The sequence below is a fragment of the Anthonomus grandis genome, chromosome 3 (assembly GCF_022605725.1).
Source record: "Anthonomus grandis grandis chromosome 3, icAntGran1.3, whole genome shotgun sequence".
In the NCBI taxonomy this organism is placed as follows: Eukaryota; Metazoa; Arthropoda; class Insecta; order Coleoptera; family Curculionidae; genus Anthonomus; species Anthonomus grandis.
The window spans coordinates 10,066,082-10,085,719 of NC_065548.1; the positions used below are offsets into that span (position 1 = coordinate 10,066,082).

The 19,638-nt window shown below is 32.7% G+C and overlaps 1 protein-coding gene across 2 annotated transcripts in view; it reads right to left on the reverse strand.

The window, feature by feature from the left end:
* The window catches only part of LOC126734249 (peptidyl-prolyl cis-trans isomerase G), a 33,521-nt gene that overhangs the window by 11,639 nt on the left and 2,244 nt on the right, over positions 1–19,638 (reverse strand). For both annotated transcript variants that reach the window (XM_050437784.1, XM_050437785.1), the window contains exons 3-14: positions 18,665–18,770; positions 18,513–18,600; positions 18,130–18,159; positions 17,932–18,071; positions 17,756–17,879; positions 17,489–17,700; positions 17,304–17,431; positions 17,094–17,247; positions 11,140–11,343; positions 4,148–4,362; positions 3,940–4,076; positions 1,416–1,652 (exon numbers count right to left, since the gene is read on the reverse strand). In XM_050437784.1, coding sequence (XP_050293741.1) covers positions 1,416–1,652; positions 3,940–4,076; positions 4,148–4,362; positions 11,140–11,343; positions 17,094–17,247; positions 17,304–17,431; positions 17,489–17,700; positions 17,756–17,879; positions 17,932–18,071; positions 18,130–18,159; positions 18,513–18,600; positions 18,665–18,770 — 1,775 coding nt within the window. The remainder of the gene's footprint in view (positions 1–1,415; positions 1,653–3,939; positions 4,077–4,147; positions 4,363–11,139; positions 11,344–17,093; positions 17,248–17,303; positions 17,432–17,488; positions 17,701–17,755; positions 17,880–17,931; positions 18,072–18,129; positions 18,160–18,512; positions 18,601–18,664; positions 18,771–19,638) is intronic.

Genomic DNA, 19,638 nt, shown 5'->3' on the forward strand with positions numbered 1-19,638 from the left:
TCTGTTTTAACCAACCCCAATAAAAAAAATCCAAGGAATTCAAATCTGGGGAACGTGTTGGCCAAAGAATAGAACCCAAGCGGTCTATCCATCTTCCAGGGCACGTATTATCCAAATGTTATCGAACCAATGCAGCATAATGAGCAGGACAACCGTCATTCTGGAACCACATTCGCCCTCTCACCTCTAAAGGTACATCTTCTAGCAGAACTGCAGTTGATCTTAACGGAGCTCCAAATAAGCTATTCTATTAAAGTTATCGGGAATTTCGACTGGACCAATTACCCTGTTGTTAATTTTAAACTGGTGATGAAATTTATCCTGCTGAATAGCATGGGGGTTTTCCATTGCCCATTCATGTACATTATGGATGTTGAAAATTCCGAAACGTCGACATGAGGATTCGTCACTCTAAAGAATGCTCCCAATAAGCCTGGATCAGTCTGGACAAAATAGTACTCGTTTTCTGTAATCTGCTGGAAGAGCTTGTACTCTTTGAACATGAAATGGGTGGTATCTTCTTAATGTACGATGCACAGTGGTTTTTGAAATTCCCGTTCGTCGTTGGATAGCTCTTGTTGAAATTGATGGATCTTCATGCACTTCATCAAAGATTACCTCATCATTATATTGATGAGCATTATACTTAGAGGAAATCGATCCCTGTACAGTCTAGCGGCTTCGTTGGCATTTTGATAACTTTCTCCGTAGATAAGATGCATTTCTGCATACTCACGCGCTGTGTACCTCACACAAGGCATTGTAAACTAATTCCCAAACAAATTGAACAAATATTTCTTATAATCACCAAATGTCAGTATGACAAAAAAACTCAAACTGGACAATTTGTTTACCTTAGCAATGCGTTGTAACAAGACAAAAGCAAGCTTTTAATAAATGTTTCAAATAATAATATGAAAATTATGAGGCGACCGATGTGAAATGTACGTATTTCTGTTATCTACTAATTTGCAAATTTGATCCCTAAGTCCAATTTTTTTCCCGTCAAAAATTCCTTGAATGTACTCAAAGTAATGAAATTTAACAGAAATCGTTATTCTTGTCCGTAACATCATAATAATAATATTGGTTTTAGTGATAGTTTTCCGTACTATTAACTGTTTCTAAGAGTGTTTCGTAGTATATCAAACAGTATAACTTTTTTATGAGATAAGATACCCACATATTTTTTCAACATTATGAAATTAAAATGAAACATGGAAATTTTTAAACTGATGGTCACGATAAAACATTCATTATTTCTCTTACAGTATAAGAGCCAAACAAATAGTAATTAAGAAAAAAGCAATAATCCTGGGAACTTTGAAACAGTGATTACTGTCCTAAGGCGTTTCATGAAAGCTTTTACAAGTTCAACAAGATACCCTGTATAAATAAAAAAAAACAATATTTACCTTCTATCGCCACTACTCCTTCTGTGATGCCTGTCCCTCGATCCAGACCGATGTCTCCGACCGTCCCTATGATAAGTACGTTTATCCGAGTCTTTTTCCCTTCTGCTATCATCTCTCGATTGTTGAGGAGGCTGAGAATCTTTCTGAACCACTTGTACCCGACTTCTTGGCGCATCCGGTCTTCTCGGCCTCACGTTGTTCTCATAATGGCGACCATTACGGTGCGAATCGTAATCCCTTATTATGAAAAAAAAGCCTTTAGGTTACAGATCGAACCAAAGTTATGAAATATTAATTTTATTTCCTGATTTTTGGGTTTATTTATAGAATTTTCCCGTTTTGCTGCAGGTCAAAATTTATTGCAGGTTTTTTGTGTCATTTGGTTGAAGTGACTTATTTTTTCACGCATTATTGCACGTTTTGTAAAATTCCTAAGGGATTTATAATAATTACATTTTGCCTCTATTTCTAATATAATTACGCCGCGGTTTGTCTTTTAGTTTTATTAAAAGTTTGAGGTGCATAAAATGAGAGAATATGCCGTTGACGTCAGTTCTCGCGCATCTCAGCTGGCTATTGTTAAGCAGATAGTTTATGACGACTCAATCAGTGCCGGAGGGTGTATTGTGTTAAAACATTATTAAATAAGTGGGATATAAAATACTGTTAAATAAATTTAAGCTTGTCTCTGATTTATGTTTGCGTACATTATTTAATATTCCTTAATCTAACCATCATTTAATAATATGTCCTTTAAGATATATTTTTTTAAATCTGTTGAAATCTTGTAATACAAATGTTTAAAACTAAAATGTTTTACAACAATTTGTTTGTATTATGTTTATATTAAAAATAAAACTCCAAATACAAGGGTATATAAATTTTACTGCTCATAAAATCCTACATAACTTGGTATATAATACACATATTATTAAATTAGCCACTATCTCATAAAATGTCCAAATTGCTGCTCATTGATTCATTGGAACTCGTTTCCAGATCTTCGACGAATACTCCAAATTTTTACATCGTCAAAGTTCTACATCTAGCATCAAAGCTACCAGTTTTTAACAGTGGCCCAGATTTTTTCAATGGGGTTCAATTCTGGGCGGTGTGGAGACAACCGCAAAGTCAAATGAGTCCACTTTCCCTTAGTTCATCAAGTTTGAACTTTATTGGATAAAATCCTTTATTTTGACGAATTATTTCATAAAGTTCCGTTTTTGTCACTTTATCATAATATTCTAAATTATGCCCCTTAAGCCAATCAATCATAAATTGTTTCTTACTTCCTGACGTAATATTGTTTTTTACTTGTCTATTACGGTATGATGCGTTATCGAAAACTAAAACTGGATATGGCGACAAGTTGGGAAGCAATTGGACTTCCATCCATTTCATAAAATTTTCATGATTCATGTAGTCATAATAATCGCCACTTTTAGAACCTCACATAATATGTTATAATTAATAAAGTTAAAGACAGTTTACTTTGTTTAGAAGTTAGAAATGTATATAATAATTTTAATATGTACATATATATAATTTAAACTTAGCAAAAAAAAAAACCTCAAGATAAATAAAGAAATACAGGTAAAGTTTTAAAAAGGATATTCTAATTAGATAGAATATTAAGGAAGAGAATAGCATTTCCAATTAAGAGGAAAAATTGGATTAACCCAGGTCATACATTTTATATCTATTACAAGTAAATAAATAATACTATTTAAAAAAAAAAATTGCAGACAATATAAGTAACCTTTGTTAACGTCAAAAATAATAATAATGTAAATGTTTCTTTGGGATTGCACTCTTGGTTTATTTATTTACACTATAAGATACTTTTAAAAAACTACTACATTTTACACGTTAAAAGGTAAGACGTAGACGATAAAAAGTAACACGTAGTTAAAATAATTATATAAGTCTTTAAATTAAAACACACCAAAATTGGAAAAACAAAGTACGCAAACACAAATTAAACTCACTTTACACGCACACTCTTGCTTTTTCAAGTGCGACGACACTGGCTTGTTGAGAAACACTAGCAAATTTCTAAGGGTACTGTTATGAATAAAGTGGACAGGTATAACTGTTATAACGACTTTATCTTTTTCCTTGTGAAAGAGCGGGATGGAAGTATTACATCGTGGAAATATGGGCCCTCCTTTTTATTGATTTTTTTTTGGTTTAAAGTGATTATGTGCGCAATTTACTTCATTGGCATATTCTTATCTTTTATGGACTCTTTACTTACTTACTAATTGTAATCCACGGATTAAATAGTTTTTGATTAATATTTTTATAACAAAATGGCGCATGTTTATTTAATAAGCTATCGATACATGCATTAAATAAATTTATATTTTTATTTATTTTAGTTTTATGAATTAAATGCCATTGTCGGTGTCTTTAAAGTATCAGTTTGAAAGTCCGTTATATTCATGCTGTAATAATCCCTATAGAAGGTCGTTTCTTTAAGATGGTATGTTAAAGTTTTTAAAGATGACTGATCGTATCTTACCCTCTCTCTCGATCCACAGCAGGTTTTTCAATTTCAAACTTATTTCGGTGACTTCTTTCGTTATAGTCACCGTTTCGGGATCTCTGGTTGCGCCTCGGTGCCTCTTGATTGGCCATTTTAGCAAGTCGAGCGTTTATCTATTATAAAAAATTATTATGATCTTTACCCTAGAAAATTAATTAAAATTTAATAACAAAACAAATATTACTTGGTCAAGCTTGGTAAGATGGGGATTTTGCATCTCTTCCTGTTGCTGTAGCTGCAATTGCTTTTTAGCGTAACCACTAAAGACCGCCTCCTCCTCCGACGGATCTCCGGTTTTCACTTGCACCCCGAGAGCCATCGCCAAAAGTTCCGATCTTTCGTTTACTATCGGCGGTTCTTTCTCGTCGGATTTTTCATTGCGTCGTTCCTTTTCGGGGGCTTAAATGAAGTAAATAAAAAAACTAAGATGTTTGTATAACGTGTACATTTTTAACAAATCTTATAGCAAAACGCTTTCGGCTGCTAAGCCATCATCAGTGCTACCTAAAAGGGATCTCAACTCTTTTAAAGAGGCTGGACATTTATCAATACGTAACATAACATAAAACTTGTCGACACAATTTTAAAATATTTTTCTCAAACAACATATAGAGACGAGATCGTATTATAAAATAAAATGAATTAAAACGAGTTGCCTTACATTTAATCCTCTCAACTATTTCTATCTTACTGATAACAATGTTACTATATTTTATTGGTACATTTTTATTCTATTATAAGATGGTCTTTTAAAGTTTGATTACTTTGCAAAGCGACTATATGGGTATGTAAACATGCATTTTTTTATTTTATTTATTGATTATATTGACTTCAGTCTATTGAGCCTACAGTGTAAAGGTATGAAATTCTTTCTTAATTCTACTTGCGTGTTTAAGCATTTCTCATTATTTCCCATCTCTTTATTAATTTCGATGTCCTCCAAAAAATCCAACCTCATAAAATTTCTACTAGAAACATTAATTAATAACTTTGAATCCTTATCAGGATGAAATTTATGCTTTGATTTTTTATTCGGGTTTTTTAAATGTTCCTAAATGCGAGTGATCAGAGGTCTGCAAGTCTTTCCTCTATAGAAAGTTTCACACTCTGAACAGTTTAATTTATATGCACCACTTTTTTGAAGTAACTAACTTTGTCTCTTGAGTTTACTAGAGCCTTACTAATATTGTTTGTGATTTTATGGGAAACTTTGATATTAGGGAAGTGTTCTTTCAATATATGAGAAATGCTGTTTGTTCGATTATTATTAATAAATGGTATATAAATACATATATATATATATATGTATATTTGGAATTTTCATTTAAAGTTGGGACTACAAGATATTTAAGCTTTTTAGTTTTAATTTTATTTATTTTGTCCCAATTATTGCTAGCAATTTGTTTAATTGTATTAACCTCTGTCAAGTAATCTTTTGGGGAAAGTGGTACATTAAGTAACCTGTGTATGTAAGAGTTAAAAATTGCCGTTTTTGTGTTAAAATTTGGACCAAGAGTGATTGATTGGAACAAAAGTGAATTGCGTGATCGGTGTGTGGGGGTTTTCTATATATAATAAAACTTAATTTATTGTGTTTTCGTTTGATTGTGAGGTCTAAAAAATTTAAAGAATTGTTGTTTTCCTGTTCAAGTGTGAATTTGATGTTGGGATGTATCTGGTTGATTTTATAAAGCAGGTTTTTAGATGCAATTGCGTCTCCATCTAATAGAAAATAACAATCATCAACATACACTGGTGGCCAAAAGTAGATTGACAAATTCCATTTTTATGAATATATTTTATCTGAAGCAAAGGAAAAACCGGTTGAGCTTATTAGTGTTCAGGAATGTAAACAACATAGTTTGAAGAAACAAATTCCATAGATTTTTATTGCTTGCACTTTTTCTCAATATTTTTTTATCAAATTCCAATAATTTTGTTTGACTGCTAGGTGGCCAAAATTGGATTGACAAACAACATATTTATTCAGTCTCTGAGTTTTATGCGTTGGTTTCTGTTGATTTGACTTTCCTTACTATTAGTTTTGAAAAATATTCACAATGCCACGTGGTATAACTTTATCGATCGATATTAAGATGCGAATAATCGACGATTACCGGAAAGGGGTTAAACAGGCGGATATTGCTTGAAAATTTTCTCTTTTGAGGGCAACAGAAGTCAAATATTAAAAAATTTTAATCTCCGTGGAAGTGTTGTTCCTCTAAAAAAAAAACTGGCCGACCAAAGAAGACCCACTAGTCGTGTTGACAAATTAATTTTGAAAAAAGCAAAACTTGACCCATTTGCAACTTCAAAAGAAATCAAGCTGCATTTGGAAAAAGAAAGTGTGGGTTCAGTTAGTTGTACCATTAGAAGGAGACTTCAATATATTGCTTTAAAAACAAGACGCCCTGCAAAGAAACCACTGCTAAGTTTAAAAAACGTATGGGCGCGATTGAGCTTTGCTCGAGAACATAATCACTGGACAGTCTCCGAATGGAAAAAGGTTATTTTTAGTGATGAATCAAAGTTCAATTTAATTAATTCGGATGTCCACAGTCAAGCATGGAGGTGGTTCCGTGATGGTGTGGGGGTGTTTTTCGGGCTATGGGATGGGTCCACTACACTTGATAGAAGGCACGATGGATCGTTTCATGTATAAAGACATACTGCAGGATGTTATGGTACCTTACGCTGATGAAGTTATGCCACTCAACCACTACTTTCAACATGATAACGATCCGAAACACGCATCCAAGATCGTTAACCAATGGTTGACCCAAGAAAAAATTAATGTTATCAAATGGCCGTCACAGTCACCGGACCTAAATCCGATCGAGAACATTTGGGATTACATTGATCGTCACACCCGATGTAAAAATTTCAAAAATAAACAAGAACTTTTTGAAGCTTTGAAGGCATGCTGGATATCCATTGACACGTCCTATATTGACAATTTAATAAGGTCAATGCCCAAACGTTGGTGGAAGTGAGAAGAAATAGAGGCTATGCAACGCATTATTGAAAAAAACCCTTTAAATTTTCTATACTTATTTTTATTTTAGTAAGCTTTGAATTTGTTAATTTAATTTTGGCCACTTGAAAATTGTTTAGTTTTTTATTTTTTTTTTAAATAAAATTGGGTATTACGAATAAATAGTTTAAATATAATTAAACATTACAAATAGTCTCCGTTGTTTTTTAATCAGGTACTGTCCCCCCTAATTTATGATTTCCTAAACCGTGATATAAACAAATTTGAAAAATAAGTAGTTGTCAATCTACTTTTGGCCACCAGTGTATCTTTTCTAAAACCTCAAATTAGCTTAAATGAAGGTTTAAACTAAAGTAGTAAATGTTTATTAGTTAAAGTAGTAAATGCAACTCGTGTGACTTCTACCTCGCGGACCTTGATTGATCATGTGCTTTCTTCATCATCAATTAAACAGAAATGTAAAGTTCAGGTTAATGACTCGTCGCTTTCTGAGTATTACTTTTTGAATTTGTGGAAAATATTGCAAAAATTAAATCTAAGACATATATTTATAAAAAAAAGACATAAACACACCAAAATTTCAGGAAACCTTTGCAGATATATCTAAAGCTTAATAAGGCAATAGAAACTTTTCAACAACTAGTCGATTCTGTTCAGCAGGCGAAGAAGAACTCAGCACGCATTACAAAAATTAGGTGCCACATAAACAATAATTGGGTAACTCCAGAACTTGCAGGTTTAATTAAAAAAAGAGATTTGTTATACAAGAAACTTAAAAAATATCATGAAAATTCAGTTTTAAAAAATGAGTTTAAAAACGAAAAGAAATTTGGTAAACAACAAAATAAAATTACTCAAAAGTAATTTTTTTAAAGATAATTGGGAAAGTCCAGGTAATAATTGTAAAAAGCAGTGGGAAGCTATTAATTATTTTCTAAAAACTAGTTCTAACAACAACAATATAACAGAACTCAATATAGAAGACAAGCTGACTTGTAATAAACAAGAAATAGCACAAAGTCTTAATCAATACTTTTCCATTGTTGGTACTAATATAATAAGGGATTTGCACTTGGACAAATCCAATAACGAAAACCTACCAATATTTCAAGAAATATATTGTCCACATAGTTTTTTTAACCACCTACAGACAAAAACGAAGTAAAGAATGTCTTATTTCACCTTAAATATAGTGCGGCCCCAGATCATGATGAGATAACGGTTTTTGACCTTAAAAACTTGCGAAATTATATTCTCAATATATTAGTTAAATTAATTAATAATGTACTGTTCAGTGGTATATTTCCAGAGGAACTGAAATTAGTCGAGGTATGCCCCATTTATAAATCTAGCGACAAAACATCTATGAATAATTACAGATCCATAAGTTTAGTAAATGTTTTTTGAAAAATCCTGGAAAATATCAATAAAACTAGAATGATGATATCATTTATTGAGCAATTTATTAAATTCGATCCTTATTAATATGGTTTTAAAAAAAATAGTAGCACATTAGCACAAATCTAGACTGAATGAATCTTACGAGGGCGGGTCAATAAATCCGTGACTTTTTGGATAAAAGGCAGGTTTTTATATAAAAAGTTATTTTATTTTTCAACATAGTCTCCTTTGAGTTCTATACACTTAGTCCAACGTTTATCCAATTTTTTTATCGTTCGGAAAAATATGATTTGTCGAGGGATGATTTCGTCGTTGGAGTCAAATCTCTTTCCGCCGAGCCATTTCTTTAAGTTTGGGAATAGGAAATAGTCACTGGGGGCTAAATCTGGAGAATAGGGCGGATGAGGAAGTAATTCGTAACCTAAATCATGGATTTTTGCCATGGAAACTGCACATGTGTGAACCCTTGTATTGTCCTGGTGGAATCGAACTTTTTTTTTGGCCAAATGGGTCTTTTTTCTTTCAGTTCCTCATTGAATCTATCCAATAAGTTGGTATAATATTCTCCATTGATTGTTTTCCCCTTTTGAAGATAGGCAATGTGGATTATACAGCGTGCATCCCAAAAAACGGTCGCCATGACTTTATTGGCTGACAAACCCACCTTTGCCTTCTTGGGCGCCGATTAACCCCGAGAAATCCACTGTTTTGACTGGTGTTTGGTCTCCGGCTTGTCGTGGTGGCTCCACGTTTCGTCCACGGTGATGAAACGACGCAAAAATTCGTCCATATTGCGGTTGAATAACGCCAAACACTCCTGGGAAATTGTCACACGGTTGCGTTTGTGGTCGATTGTGAGCAAACGCGGCACCCATCTTGCGGAAAGCTTTCTCATACATTTGGGTATGAGAAAGCTCATTCAAAATTGAAGATCATTCAAAATTGAAACTACTGAACCGTGTGAGATGCCTATGGCTTCCACAATCTCACTTTCAATCTCCGATCGGCTAAAACCATATCGTGAATTTTTTCGATTGTTTTGGATGTAGAGACCTCGACTGGGCGTCCAGAACGTTCGGCATCTTCCGTGCTTGTACGGCCACATCGAAATTCAGTAAACCACTTCTATACCATGGAAATTGATGGTGCAGAGTCCCCATAATATTTATCAAGCTTAGCCTTGGTTTGAGTGATGGTTTTTTCCGTAAAAAATAATGCTTAATAAGCACACGAAATTCACTTTTTTCCATTTTCTTCTCAAAACGAGTGGTAGTCTGCTATCAACAGCTGCCAAACACAAACTAAATGACGCAGCTTGTTCAAATTTTGACAGGCGTCAACTAACAGTTCTCTGTTGACAGGAGCAGAGTTGCCATTTCCATTAAAGGGCGGGTAATTCAAAGTCACGGACTTATTGACCCGCCCTCGTATTTCAAACATTCTCGATTCAGAAAATATAGCTGTTGCTATTTTCATTGATCTGCGTAAAGCCTTTGATGTCGTGAGTGAAAAGATGGGGTTCCGGGGTACCGTCCATAAACTAATAAAATCGTATTTAACAAATCGAAAACAATAATTCAATTGAATGATATATCAAGTTTCATTATTAATAACAATAGTGGAGTTTCGCAGGGATCTGTATTGGGACCTTTTTTATACGCATTATTTGTCTTAAGTTTAAAGTTGGTGGGTTTGAGAGCACAGTATTTTGTGTTTGCTAATGTTTTGTGTTTTGTCACAGTGTTACTTTATTCTAGAAAAAAACACTGATGAACTCTGTGATATTATTAACAATGATCTAAAGGGGTATTATTTGTGGCTCCTTCAAAATACATTAAAGATAAATGTAGAAAAGACCAAGTACTTGATTTTTAGGCAAAAAAAATAAGATTTTAGGCGAATTAAATATCTCAGTAAATACCTGTAATTTAGAGAAAGTTGAATCAATTAAATACTTGAGACATATTTTAGATGAATGTTTAAACTGGAAGTTGCATATTGAGTAAATCGAAAACAAAATTCTACCTATTGCAGGAGCTATTGCTATATGTAGGTATTTTCTTAGTTATAAGGCGAAAATTAATATCTATAATTTTAATTTTTTGTCAATTATGAGATATTTAATTCCTGTAATAAGTAGCATGTACAACAAATTATAGCAAAATTCAAACCCTTCAAAATCGTGTAAGAAAAACTCTACTATTTAAATACATTACAGAATTACTACAAATCTAATTTATCAGTTTTTAATCTTTAAAAACTGATAAATTAGATTTGTAGTAATTCTGCAAATAACAGTAAGCAAAGTAAGTTAATTTTCAAAATTATCAACAATCAGCTTAAATGTAACACTACATTGGTATTTACTAATACTGTGCATGAAATTAATACTCGACAATGCAACAATATTTACTTAAACCATGTTAGAAAAAATGTTGCTTTGCATAATCCACTGTCTCAAGCGTCAATTACCTTTAATTGCTGACCTCTAGATATAAGAAACGCTAGTACAATACATATATTTAATCTTGCAATTAAAAATTATTTTTAAATCTGTACCTTGCAATGTCATAGAAAAATTTTGTTTCCAGTATCAATGCTTAATGCTTATGTTACATCTTTGAGTTATTTTTTAAATTTATTTTTAAGAAACTATGATTTATTTTAATGTGTGTTATGTAGAAATTTCTAGTTGACTAAAGATTTAGTTTAAAAAAAAATAATTTTCAGTAGATTGAATGCAAATTTCAGTTAAAATATTTGAATGATGTAATGCTTACCCTTAAACTCTTTATATGCTCCTGGAAGAGGGTACTGAACCAAACTGGGTACATCCCTTCTATGCACCTCTTCTTCAGACTGGTTCTCTTCATAATCTAAGGCGTTATAGTCATTCACTTCACCCTGTTTATAGATATTCGAACGCCTTGGAGGAGACGTGGGAGGTGTCGCTGTTGTATCGTAACGGTGGCGTTTACGTGAAACTAAAGAATATTTTAGTGAAGTCCATTTTGGAAGTGGAGTGAGTGGTTAATAAGGAAGATGTTTTCCTCGAAGTGTACTTATTTTGAGTAGACTTCCCTTTAAGAAAAGATCTTCCTTGTAAAGGATATTGGTAATAAAAAATTAATTGTGTAAGACTGTAAGGTTAATAGCATCAATAAACTACTCTACTCTACTCTAATAGTGAAAAAAACTAAATACAGTATAATCTGCTTCTAATAAACCATATAGTTCATTATATCAAGGTGTTCATTTTAAAGCAGCATATGCACATTATGCTTTAACAAATTAAATATATTTTTTTAAACGACAACTTTTTAAGCTGTGAAACAGCTTGGTGCAACTGTTTTGTCTCATAGTTGTGGACTTCACGATGTACACTAATGCAATGCTTTCCTCATTATTTTTTACATATAGCAGATTTTCCATGTGTTAAAATGTTTAAATGCGTATTAACAATAATCTTTAAAGCCCAAACTTGCTATTTTTTCAGATAGCAATTCTCTGTATTGGAAAAAGTCTAATCGCTAATGTAAAATGAACCCCAAACCAAAATTCAAATATGTTTTACAACACTTTGAGTGATAGAGTGAGAAAAAGTACAAAGGGCCATGAGAGCCTTACTAATCCTTGATAAAAAATGTTTTATTTGGGTATCCCATCTAAAGGTGCGATCAAGTTATACTTCAAAAGTAATGAGGATTGGCTTCTATATAAACAATGAAGGAATTTAACGCTTTCAAATTTAAGATGGGAAAAAAATTCTAGGTAAACCGAATATCGAATGAAAAAAACTTGGACTGATCTTAAGGATTTGAACATTACAACTAGTAAAGAAAATAACTCCCTTCTACCGAACTTAAGCAACCCCGATTAAATTAATTTATTTTGGAAAAATTTTACAAAATATCTGATTGTAGTAAAAGGGTAGATTTTATAATATATATATTTTTTAATAACACAATCAACTTTTCATTTCAATTAGCTAATATGCTGAAAGTAAATGAATATCTTAATGTAATTCAACTGGTGTTGATGAAATGTCCCCTTTTATGTTAAAATTGTGTAGTCCGCATATTGATAAAAAATATATTCTTCATATTATTAATTGCAATATTGATAAACAATACTTTCCGGACTCATGGAAGTTATAAATCGGGAAGTCATTCTTGGAGTAATATTGACCAGCGAACTAAGATTTCGTAACCATTTAAAAACTTAAAAACTTTAGGAATTAAAAAAATCCTATTTTTCCTGAATAACTCTCTATAATAACTGACATATTTTAAATCATAAACTTAAAAAAAATATATGTAAGTTATTGGTCCTCTTTAATTTTAATTATTGTCGTGCTGTATACAGATCGTGTTATCGTGAGCTACGTATTACCCAAAATAATAGCAACACCGCTTGGTTGCGGCTTGCAGGCGGCGGAATTTTTCGTTTTTATTTCTTGAACCGGGAGTCAGCAGACCTCACTTTGCTGTGTTACTGCACGTTGCATTAATAATTTTCGAGCGTTTTTTCATGTTTTTTTCACTATGGCTGTTTATACCCCTTCCGAAAGAGTTCAACTAATTAAATGGTTTTATGGAGGCAATTCGGCAGTACAATGTAGAGATTTGTTTTCAGTGACATTTGAGAATAGACCGATTCCTTGTGCAAAAACAGTTTTAAATATGGTTACAAATTTTGAAACATCTTTTTGTCTTCAAAATTGTAAAAAATGCCACACAAAACGTCAAGAACCACCTGTTGAAGTGGTCCAGGATATAGAACGGCGGGAAGAAATGGTTTGCAGTACCCTAGAACTTGATTCGACACGGTCCACTAGAAGAGTTGGAGAGGAATTGGGAATGAGCAATAAAACTGTTACTCGTATCTGGAAAAAATATGGGTACAAATGTTTCAAGTATTCAAAAACTCGGGAAATATTTCCTGAAGACCAGTGGCGAAGAATGGAATTTTGTGAAACCATGATGGAAAAGGCAAATGAAAACGAATTAGATGGCAACACAATCCTTCCATTGTTCGTTATTGGTCTCAGGAAAACGAGCACAGAAGTTTTCAGTTTCGTACCCAGTATCCTCAGAAATTGAATGTTTGGGCAGGTATTTTGGGAGACAATGTTATAGGGCCATTTTTTATTGATGGGCCTCGTACCTTGAGTTGCTGCAACACCAAGTTCTTTCTGCCATTCAAATCCTACCTGATGTAGACCTGGGATCGTTTTATTTTCAGCAATATAGCTGTCCTGCTCATAACGCGGCTAGGGTAAAAGAATTTTTAACAAATACTTTTCCTAACCGCCTTATTAGTGGGACTGGCGATATTAAATGACCTCCTAGATCTCCAGATTTGTCTCCAAATGACTTTTATTTGTGGGGTTACCTTAAGGAGACCATTTACAAGCATGAATTTAGTAGGCCAACAAATTTAGAGGAGTTACGAAATAAAATTGTCGAAGGTGCCAATTCCATTTTACCTGAAACTCTTTTGGAGGTGCGAAATAGCTTTTACGATAGGTTAAGTTTTTGGTTAGCGAAAGAAGGCGGTTTATTTGAGCCTTTTATTTAAAAAATTATATGTTGTTAAGTTTGTTTTTTAGAGTTTTATTTCTGATTTTTTATTATATTTTTATCGTTGTTGATATTTTATGTTTTATTAGAATAACGCTTTAATTTTTATTATGCAAAACACAGCATATTAAACATTTTAAGATTACAATTCTATGCGGGTTTTACACATTGCCATGTCTGTAAAACCCGCATTAGAATAAATATCTTAAAAATGCCTGGATTTTCGCGTAATATTTTGGGACATTTTGTCGCCAAACGACGCAGCTCCCACGAAAGTCAAATGTTTACTAATCCCGTCCTCGGGCCGGCCGGGGCGGTGCTCTGTCGCATTCACTCGTACACGCGCGACGTTGCAAAATTTCGCCTTTATGAGGTTTCCTATAAGTAACGAACGAAAACACGACCTGTATGTGTTTTTTATTGATTATGAAGATAGATGTCGCATTCAGGGCGAATAATACTAAATATAATATAAAATGCGTGTGTGTTCGTTATATAGGATTTTAGACCATAAAGATTTCATACTTTATGACCATATTTCCAAAATTTTTCAACAATTATGAATCTAGATGACAGCTGCATTTTGGTAGCTTTGTAAATAAAGTATTACATAATCAACAGTTTCCCTCAACACTTAAAGAGCATCTGATTCCATGGCACCTTGTGCATTCCGTTTATGTTAATTAGTAAAATAAATTGTTAATTACTAATGTTAATAAATCAGAATAAATTCTGATCCATTTACATTTAGACTTGTAACAGAACTTGAGGTGCTTAGGGCCTTGAACAGTGTTGGGAGCGGTGCGGTTGGGATAGACGGAGTTTCTATACGCATGTTAAAATCTTGTATTTCGACGTGTCTAGGCCCTCTTGTTAATGTTATAAACTCGTCTTTCATGGCTGGCGTTGGATCTGGAAATAGGCTCTCATAATGCCTGTTCCTAAAGTATCCAGCCCAACTTCTGTGGGTGAATTACGGCCAATTAGTATACTGCCATCTCCATCCAAAATAATGGAAAAAATTGTAAAAATCCAAATACTAGATTATCTTCTTCCTAAAAGTATAATACCTAAATATCAGTCGGGATTTACCACAGTTGTGCCACGGCCTTGTTGAAAATAACTAGTGATATCGCAAGGTCCTTTGATAATGGTCACTGTTGCCCAACAGTGCTCATTGACATGACCAAAGCTTTTGATACTTTAAACACTGATCTTTTAGTAGCTAAATTAAATCATTATAACCTAAAGGCTAATGGATGGTTTGGCAGCTATCTGGGAAATAGGGAACAGGCAGTAAGAATTACAGATGCTGAGGGAGCAGCGAGCATCTCAAGCTGGAGGGTTGTGGCCAGGGGTGTGCCTCAGGGCTCTATCCTGGGGCCACTTTTATTTACACTTTTTACATCAGATTTGATTCAACACATAAAACACTGTAAATACCATATGTATGCAGACGATTTACAAATCTATAGTTCAACCCCGGCTAATGAGTTGTCCACTGCTTTAACCTTCATTAATGATGACTTGGAGCGTATCTCTCTTTGGGCTAGTCAAAACTCGTATATATATATAATAGTCATTAATTCTAACAAAACACAGCCTATATTGTTTTCTAAAAATGAGATAAACTTAGAAACTGCCACAGCTGTAAAACTTAAAGTTAACGATTCTGAAATTAATTTGACTAATCAAGTAAACAACCTTGGTTTACACATGGATTGCAGGTTGCAATTTGATGCTCATGTAAACTCATGTTTATCAAAAATCATATCACAAACTCAAAATTCTGTATGAATTCAAAAATGTCTTACCCCTAATTAGTAAAAAAATTCTTACTGAAAGCCTAGTACTTAGTATACCTGCCTACCTTAATATTGTATACGGTCCATTCCTAACTGAAATTAACAAATATAAAATTCAAAAAATACAAAATTCATGTGTGCGGTTTACTAAAGATCTTTCACGCAGGGATCATGTTAGTCAGCATTTTTTCAGAAATTTATACTTTAAATATGGCAGAGAGAAGATTTGCAAATCTTAGCAGTCTAGTATATAAAGTAAAAAATCTCAAAGAGCCTGCTTATTTGTCGCAGTTTTTGATGGGCCGTGGAGATGCCCATTCAGTAGATATTCGCCATAAAAATATTTTTTCTATTCCTGAGCATCGCACTGAATTTTTAAAATCTTATTTTGCCTACACAGGGATCTATACTTATAATATCTTGCCTGTGAGTTTTAAGGAAGTAAGTCACACTACTTTTAAGCATAAAGTTAAGGACTATATAAGGGAGAGCAATATATCAAATAATTTATTGATACATAATTATTTTACTGAATATATACATATGTATGAATAAATGGGTAGGAATATTAGCAGTCTTAGTTTTAAGTTTAGATATTTAAGCACGGTGGTTATTAAAATACGCGTAGCGGTACTTTCCACCTTTGTATGGTATTCTTATTTTATGTCATACAATTAAAGTTTATTTTATTTTATTTTTATTTATTTTAATTAGCTGAAGAGATATATTGACAAGGTATTGTTCAGCTCTCTTTCAGCTCTCTTTTATGTATAATGCTATCAAATCTTTTAACTCTTTACCTTAAATTTTTTCCTCATATTATTCTTCATATTACTTTAATTTAAACATCTTAAGGATAACAAGCTTAAATACTCCTTTAAAAAAGTATTACTAGAAAGGCAAGGTATTTAAAATAAATGTATTAATATTATAAATTTCTTATATGCACTGTTTTATCTTTATTTAATATTTATGTTTAATTAGTACAATTATTTTAATTTTCAAATGTAAATTTTATAAGTTGAGCTTGTTTAAGCATAAAATGGGGTACTAAATGGTTCAGTTGAGTAACTATTAAGCTAGACTGCGCCATTTAAAATCTTCTCCATTTTTTATTATTCAACAATATTGTTTCATTGTAACTTACTTATTTTCAATAAAAGACATTTATTATTATTATTATCATATTAGCGATAGTATTTAATATAGTCGGTGAAGTTGTACGCAATGAAACACCTATTTTCTCAGAGAAATTTCATCAGTGCCATGCATTTTTCAACTATTTCAAACTATTAATTCTTTAACTTTTCGTTCATTTTAAAACGGATTAAACTGTATATAACTTACTCAGCAAGAAATTATTCGCATCCTCTTGCTCTTTCTTCTTCTTTTCAGCTTCGATTCGTTCCAGCTCAGAAAATTTAATTTTCCTTCTCTCCTCCTGCTTCCAATGGATGGGGGTGACACTGCGGGAGCGACTTCTTGACGGAGTGTGAAATCTCTAAAACACAACAAAATAATAATTTAAACCATTTGCTATTAAACATATTTACTTACAAATCTTCCCCTTCCTTTAATAATCCTTCCACTTTTAGTAGTAACTACAGGTTTCCTTCTCCGAAAATTACCACCATTATGGTATTCATCCCTATTTCTGTCATACCTGTCTCTGCCCCTTTCGCGATCTGGGATAAAAAATATGTTTTCAGTTAGTAATAAAATTCTTTTTTAAGAACCCTTACCGCCTCTCTTTCTATCCCTGTCTTTGTCCCTATTTTCCTTATCTTTCCCTTTGGGCGGGCCTCTCATTAAAAATTTATTGCTGGGAACTTCTGGAATTTCCTCAGGCTTTATGTCAGTCACAGTAGCCAGCCAATGAGGCTCTTTTACTTCCCCCTCTTCGTCATCATCTTCTTCCTCTGTACTGGCTTCTTGGTCTGACTTTTCTTTGTCACTATATATTGAAAAATTTTTAAGCTTAGCCAAAAAAACTTCATTAGCATTATTACCCTTTCTTGTCCTTGGATTTCTTCTTCTTTTTTTTGGATTTTTTCTCCTTTACAGCTTCTTTTCCAGATACATCCGATCCACTGTTTTCATTTTCTTCCTTTGATTTCTTCTTCTCTTTCTTGGCTAAAATATAATTTAAATCAGAATTAGTTCAAGTAAACTTCACTTAACTTACCCTTAGTCTGTCTCACGAGTTCCCCACACTTCACAATCTTGGCATCTTGTAGGGGTCTACTGTTGGCATCCACAGGTAAATTTTCAATCTGGCGGATCACATCTGCTCCACTAACCACTCTTCCAAACACCACATGAATACTAAAAAAAGAGGTAAAGCTTTATATATTTTTAATAAAATAGTTGTGTAGGTACTTACTTGTCGAGGTGAGGGGCCGGTTGTGTTGTACTATAACATAACAAGGCAAAAAATTTTGATCAGCTTGGGATCGACGTTTATACATAAAATTAAATCTAAAAATTGCTTATATGACCGCTGAAAGAGAAGATAGTTTAAATTATGTCTAGGTGTAAGGTTTACCTACATATAAACTGAAATAAACGCAATATTAATCCTGAAAAACTATTATTGATCTGTAAAAGCTACAGGATTATATAACGAAGTCTTCCTGTAAAAATAATAGCGTTAATAGCAAATGCTACTTAGTTTCTTAGGTTAGGGCCTACTAACTTTACTTCTGATCTGTTTTGGTTATGAACTAATAGAAAATTTGATAATTTTTATACACTTTAAAGACTCACATAAAGAATTGGGACCCATTGGTATCCTTTCCTCTATTAGCCATTGAAAGCAGCAAAGGTTTTTCATGCTTAATGGTAAAATTTTCATCTAAAACAATAAGCCATTTGAATCAACATGTATGAGTTAATGAAATGAGAACATTTAAACTAACCCTCAAAGGTTCCTCCATAGATACTTTCACCTCCTGTTCCGTTGCCATTAGAAAAGTCACCACCTTGTATTATAAAGTCTTTAACAACTCTATGGAAAACAACATCCTGAAAAGTAAAAAGTGTTTAAAAATATAGAAGTTGGTGGACCAATAGGCTTGTGTTTTAAAATCTGTTGATATAGAGTAATATACGAGTTTGATAAATGTACTGTACACATTACTTTTCTAAATAAGCTGTTTGGAATTAATGTAGTTGTGCTAAAAAAGAAATAAAAGGATTCTGATTCCATTCAAGTGGAGCTTAGGGTTAATGTTACACTTATTATTACACAAGACTGTGGTGCCCGAGACTTCTGAAGTATAAAAACCAAGTCAGTTTTATCACTATTTAAGAGACACTAACCAATGACCAAATTTTAAGGGTAAAACCACTAAGGGATTGTACTGTACAATAGTGGTTATTTTTTGGTATCTTTAAATATTTTTGAATGCTATTCTTAGACAGATAGATATAATTTTTATTTCTTAGATTTAAAGTTTGTGATAGTGATTTTGTATTGCAGAATCAAAGGGTTTCTTGTATAGTGGATGTGTGATTTTTAAAGTTCAACCTTGTAAGATTAATGTTCTGTAGGTCATATTGTTTATAAACTATGTATGTAATTATTTCTGACACAAATAAGAATATCTTTTCTTTTAAACAAATTTGAATTTATCGAATGTATCCCTATGAATAATCTTTCAACTCCTATGATATTTATTGAGAGTGCATAGTGTTATACCGCATAAAACTTTAAAAAGGAGATTTTTAACCATATTCTCTTAATTTTCTTTAGTAATGGGTTATATAGTTATTACAGAAACCGTTTTTAGATTTTCTGGGATATCCTGATTGTAAGATGTGATTCAAAGCATACAGTCATTTTACAATTTTATTAATAATTGAGTACCTATAAATTATACTTGGACTCCCA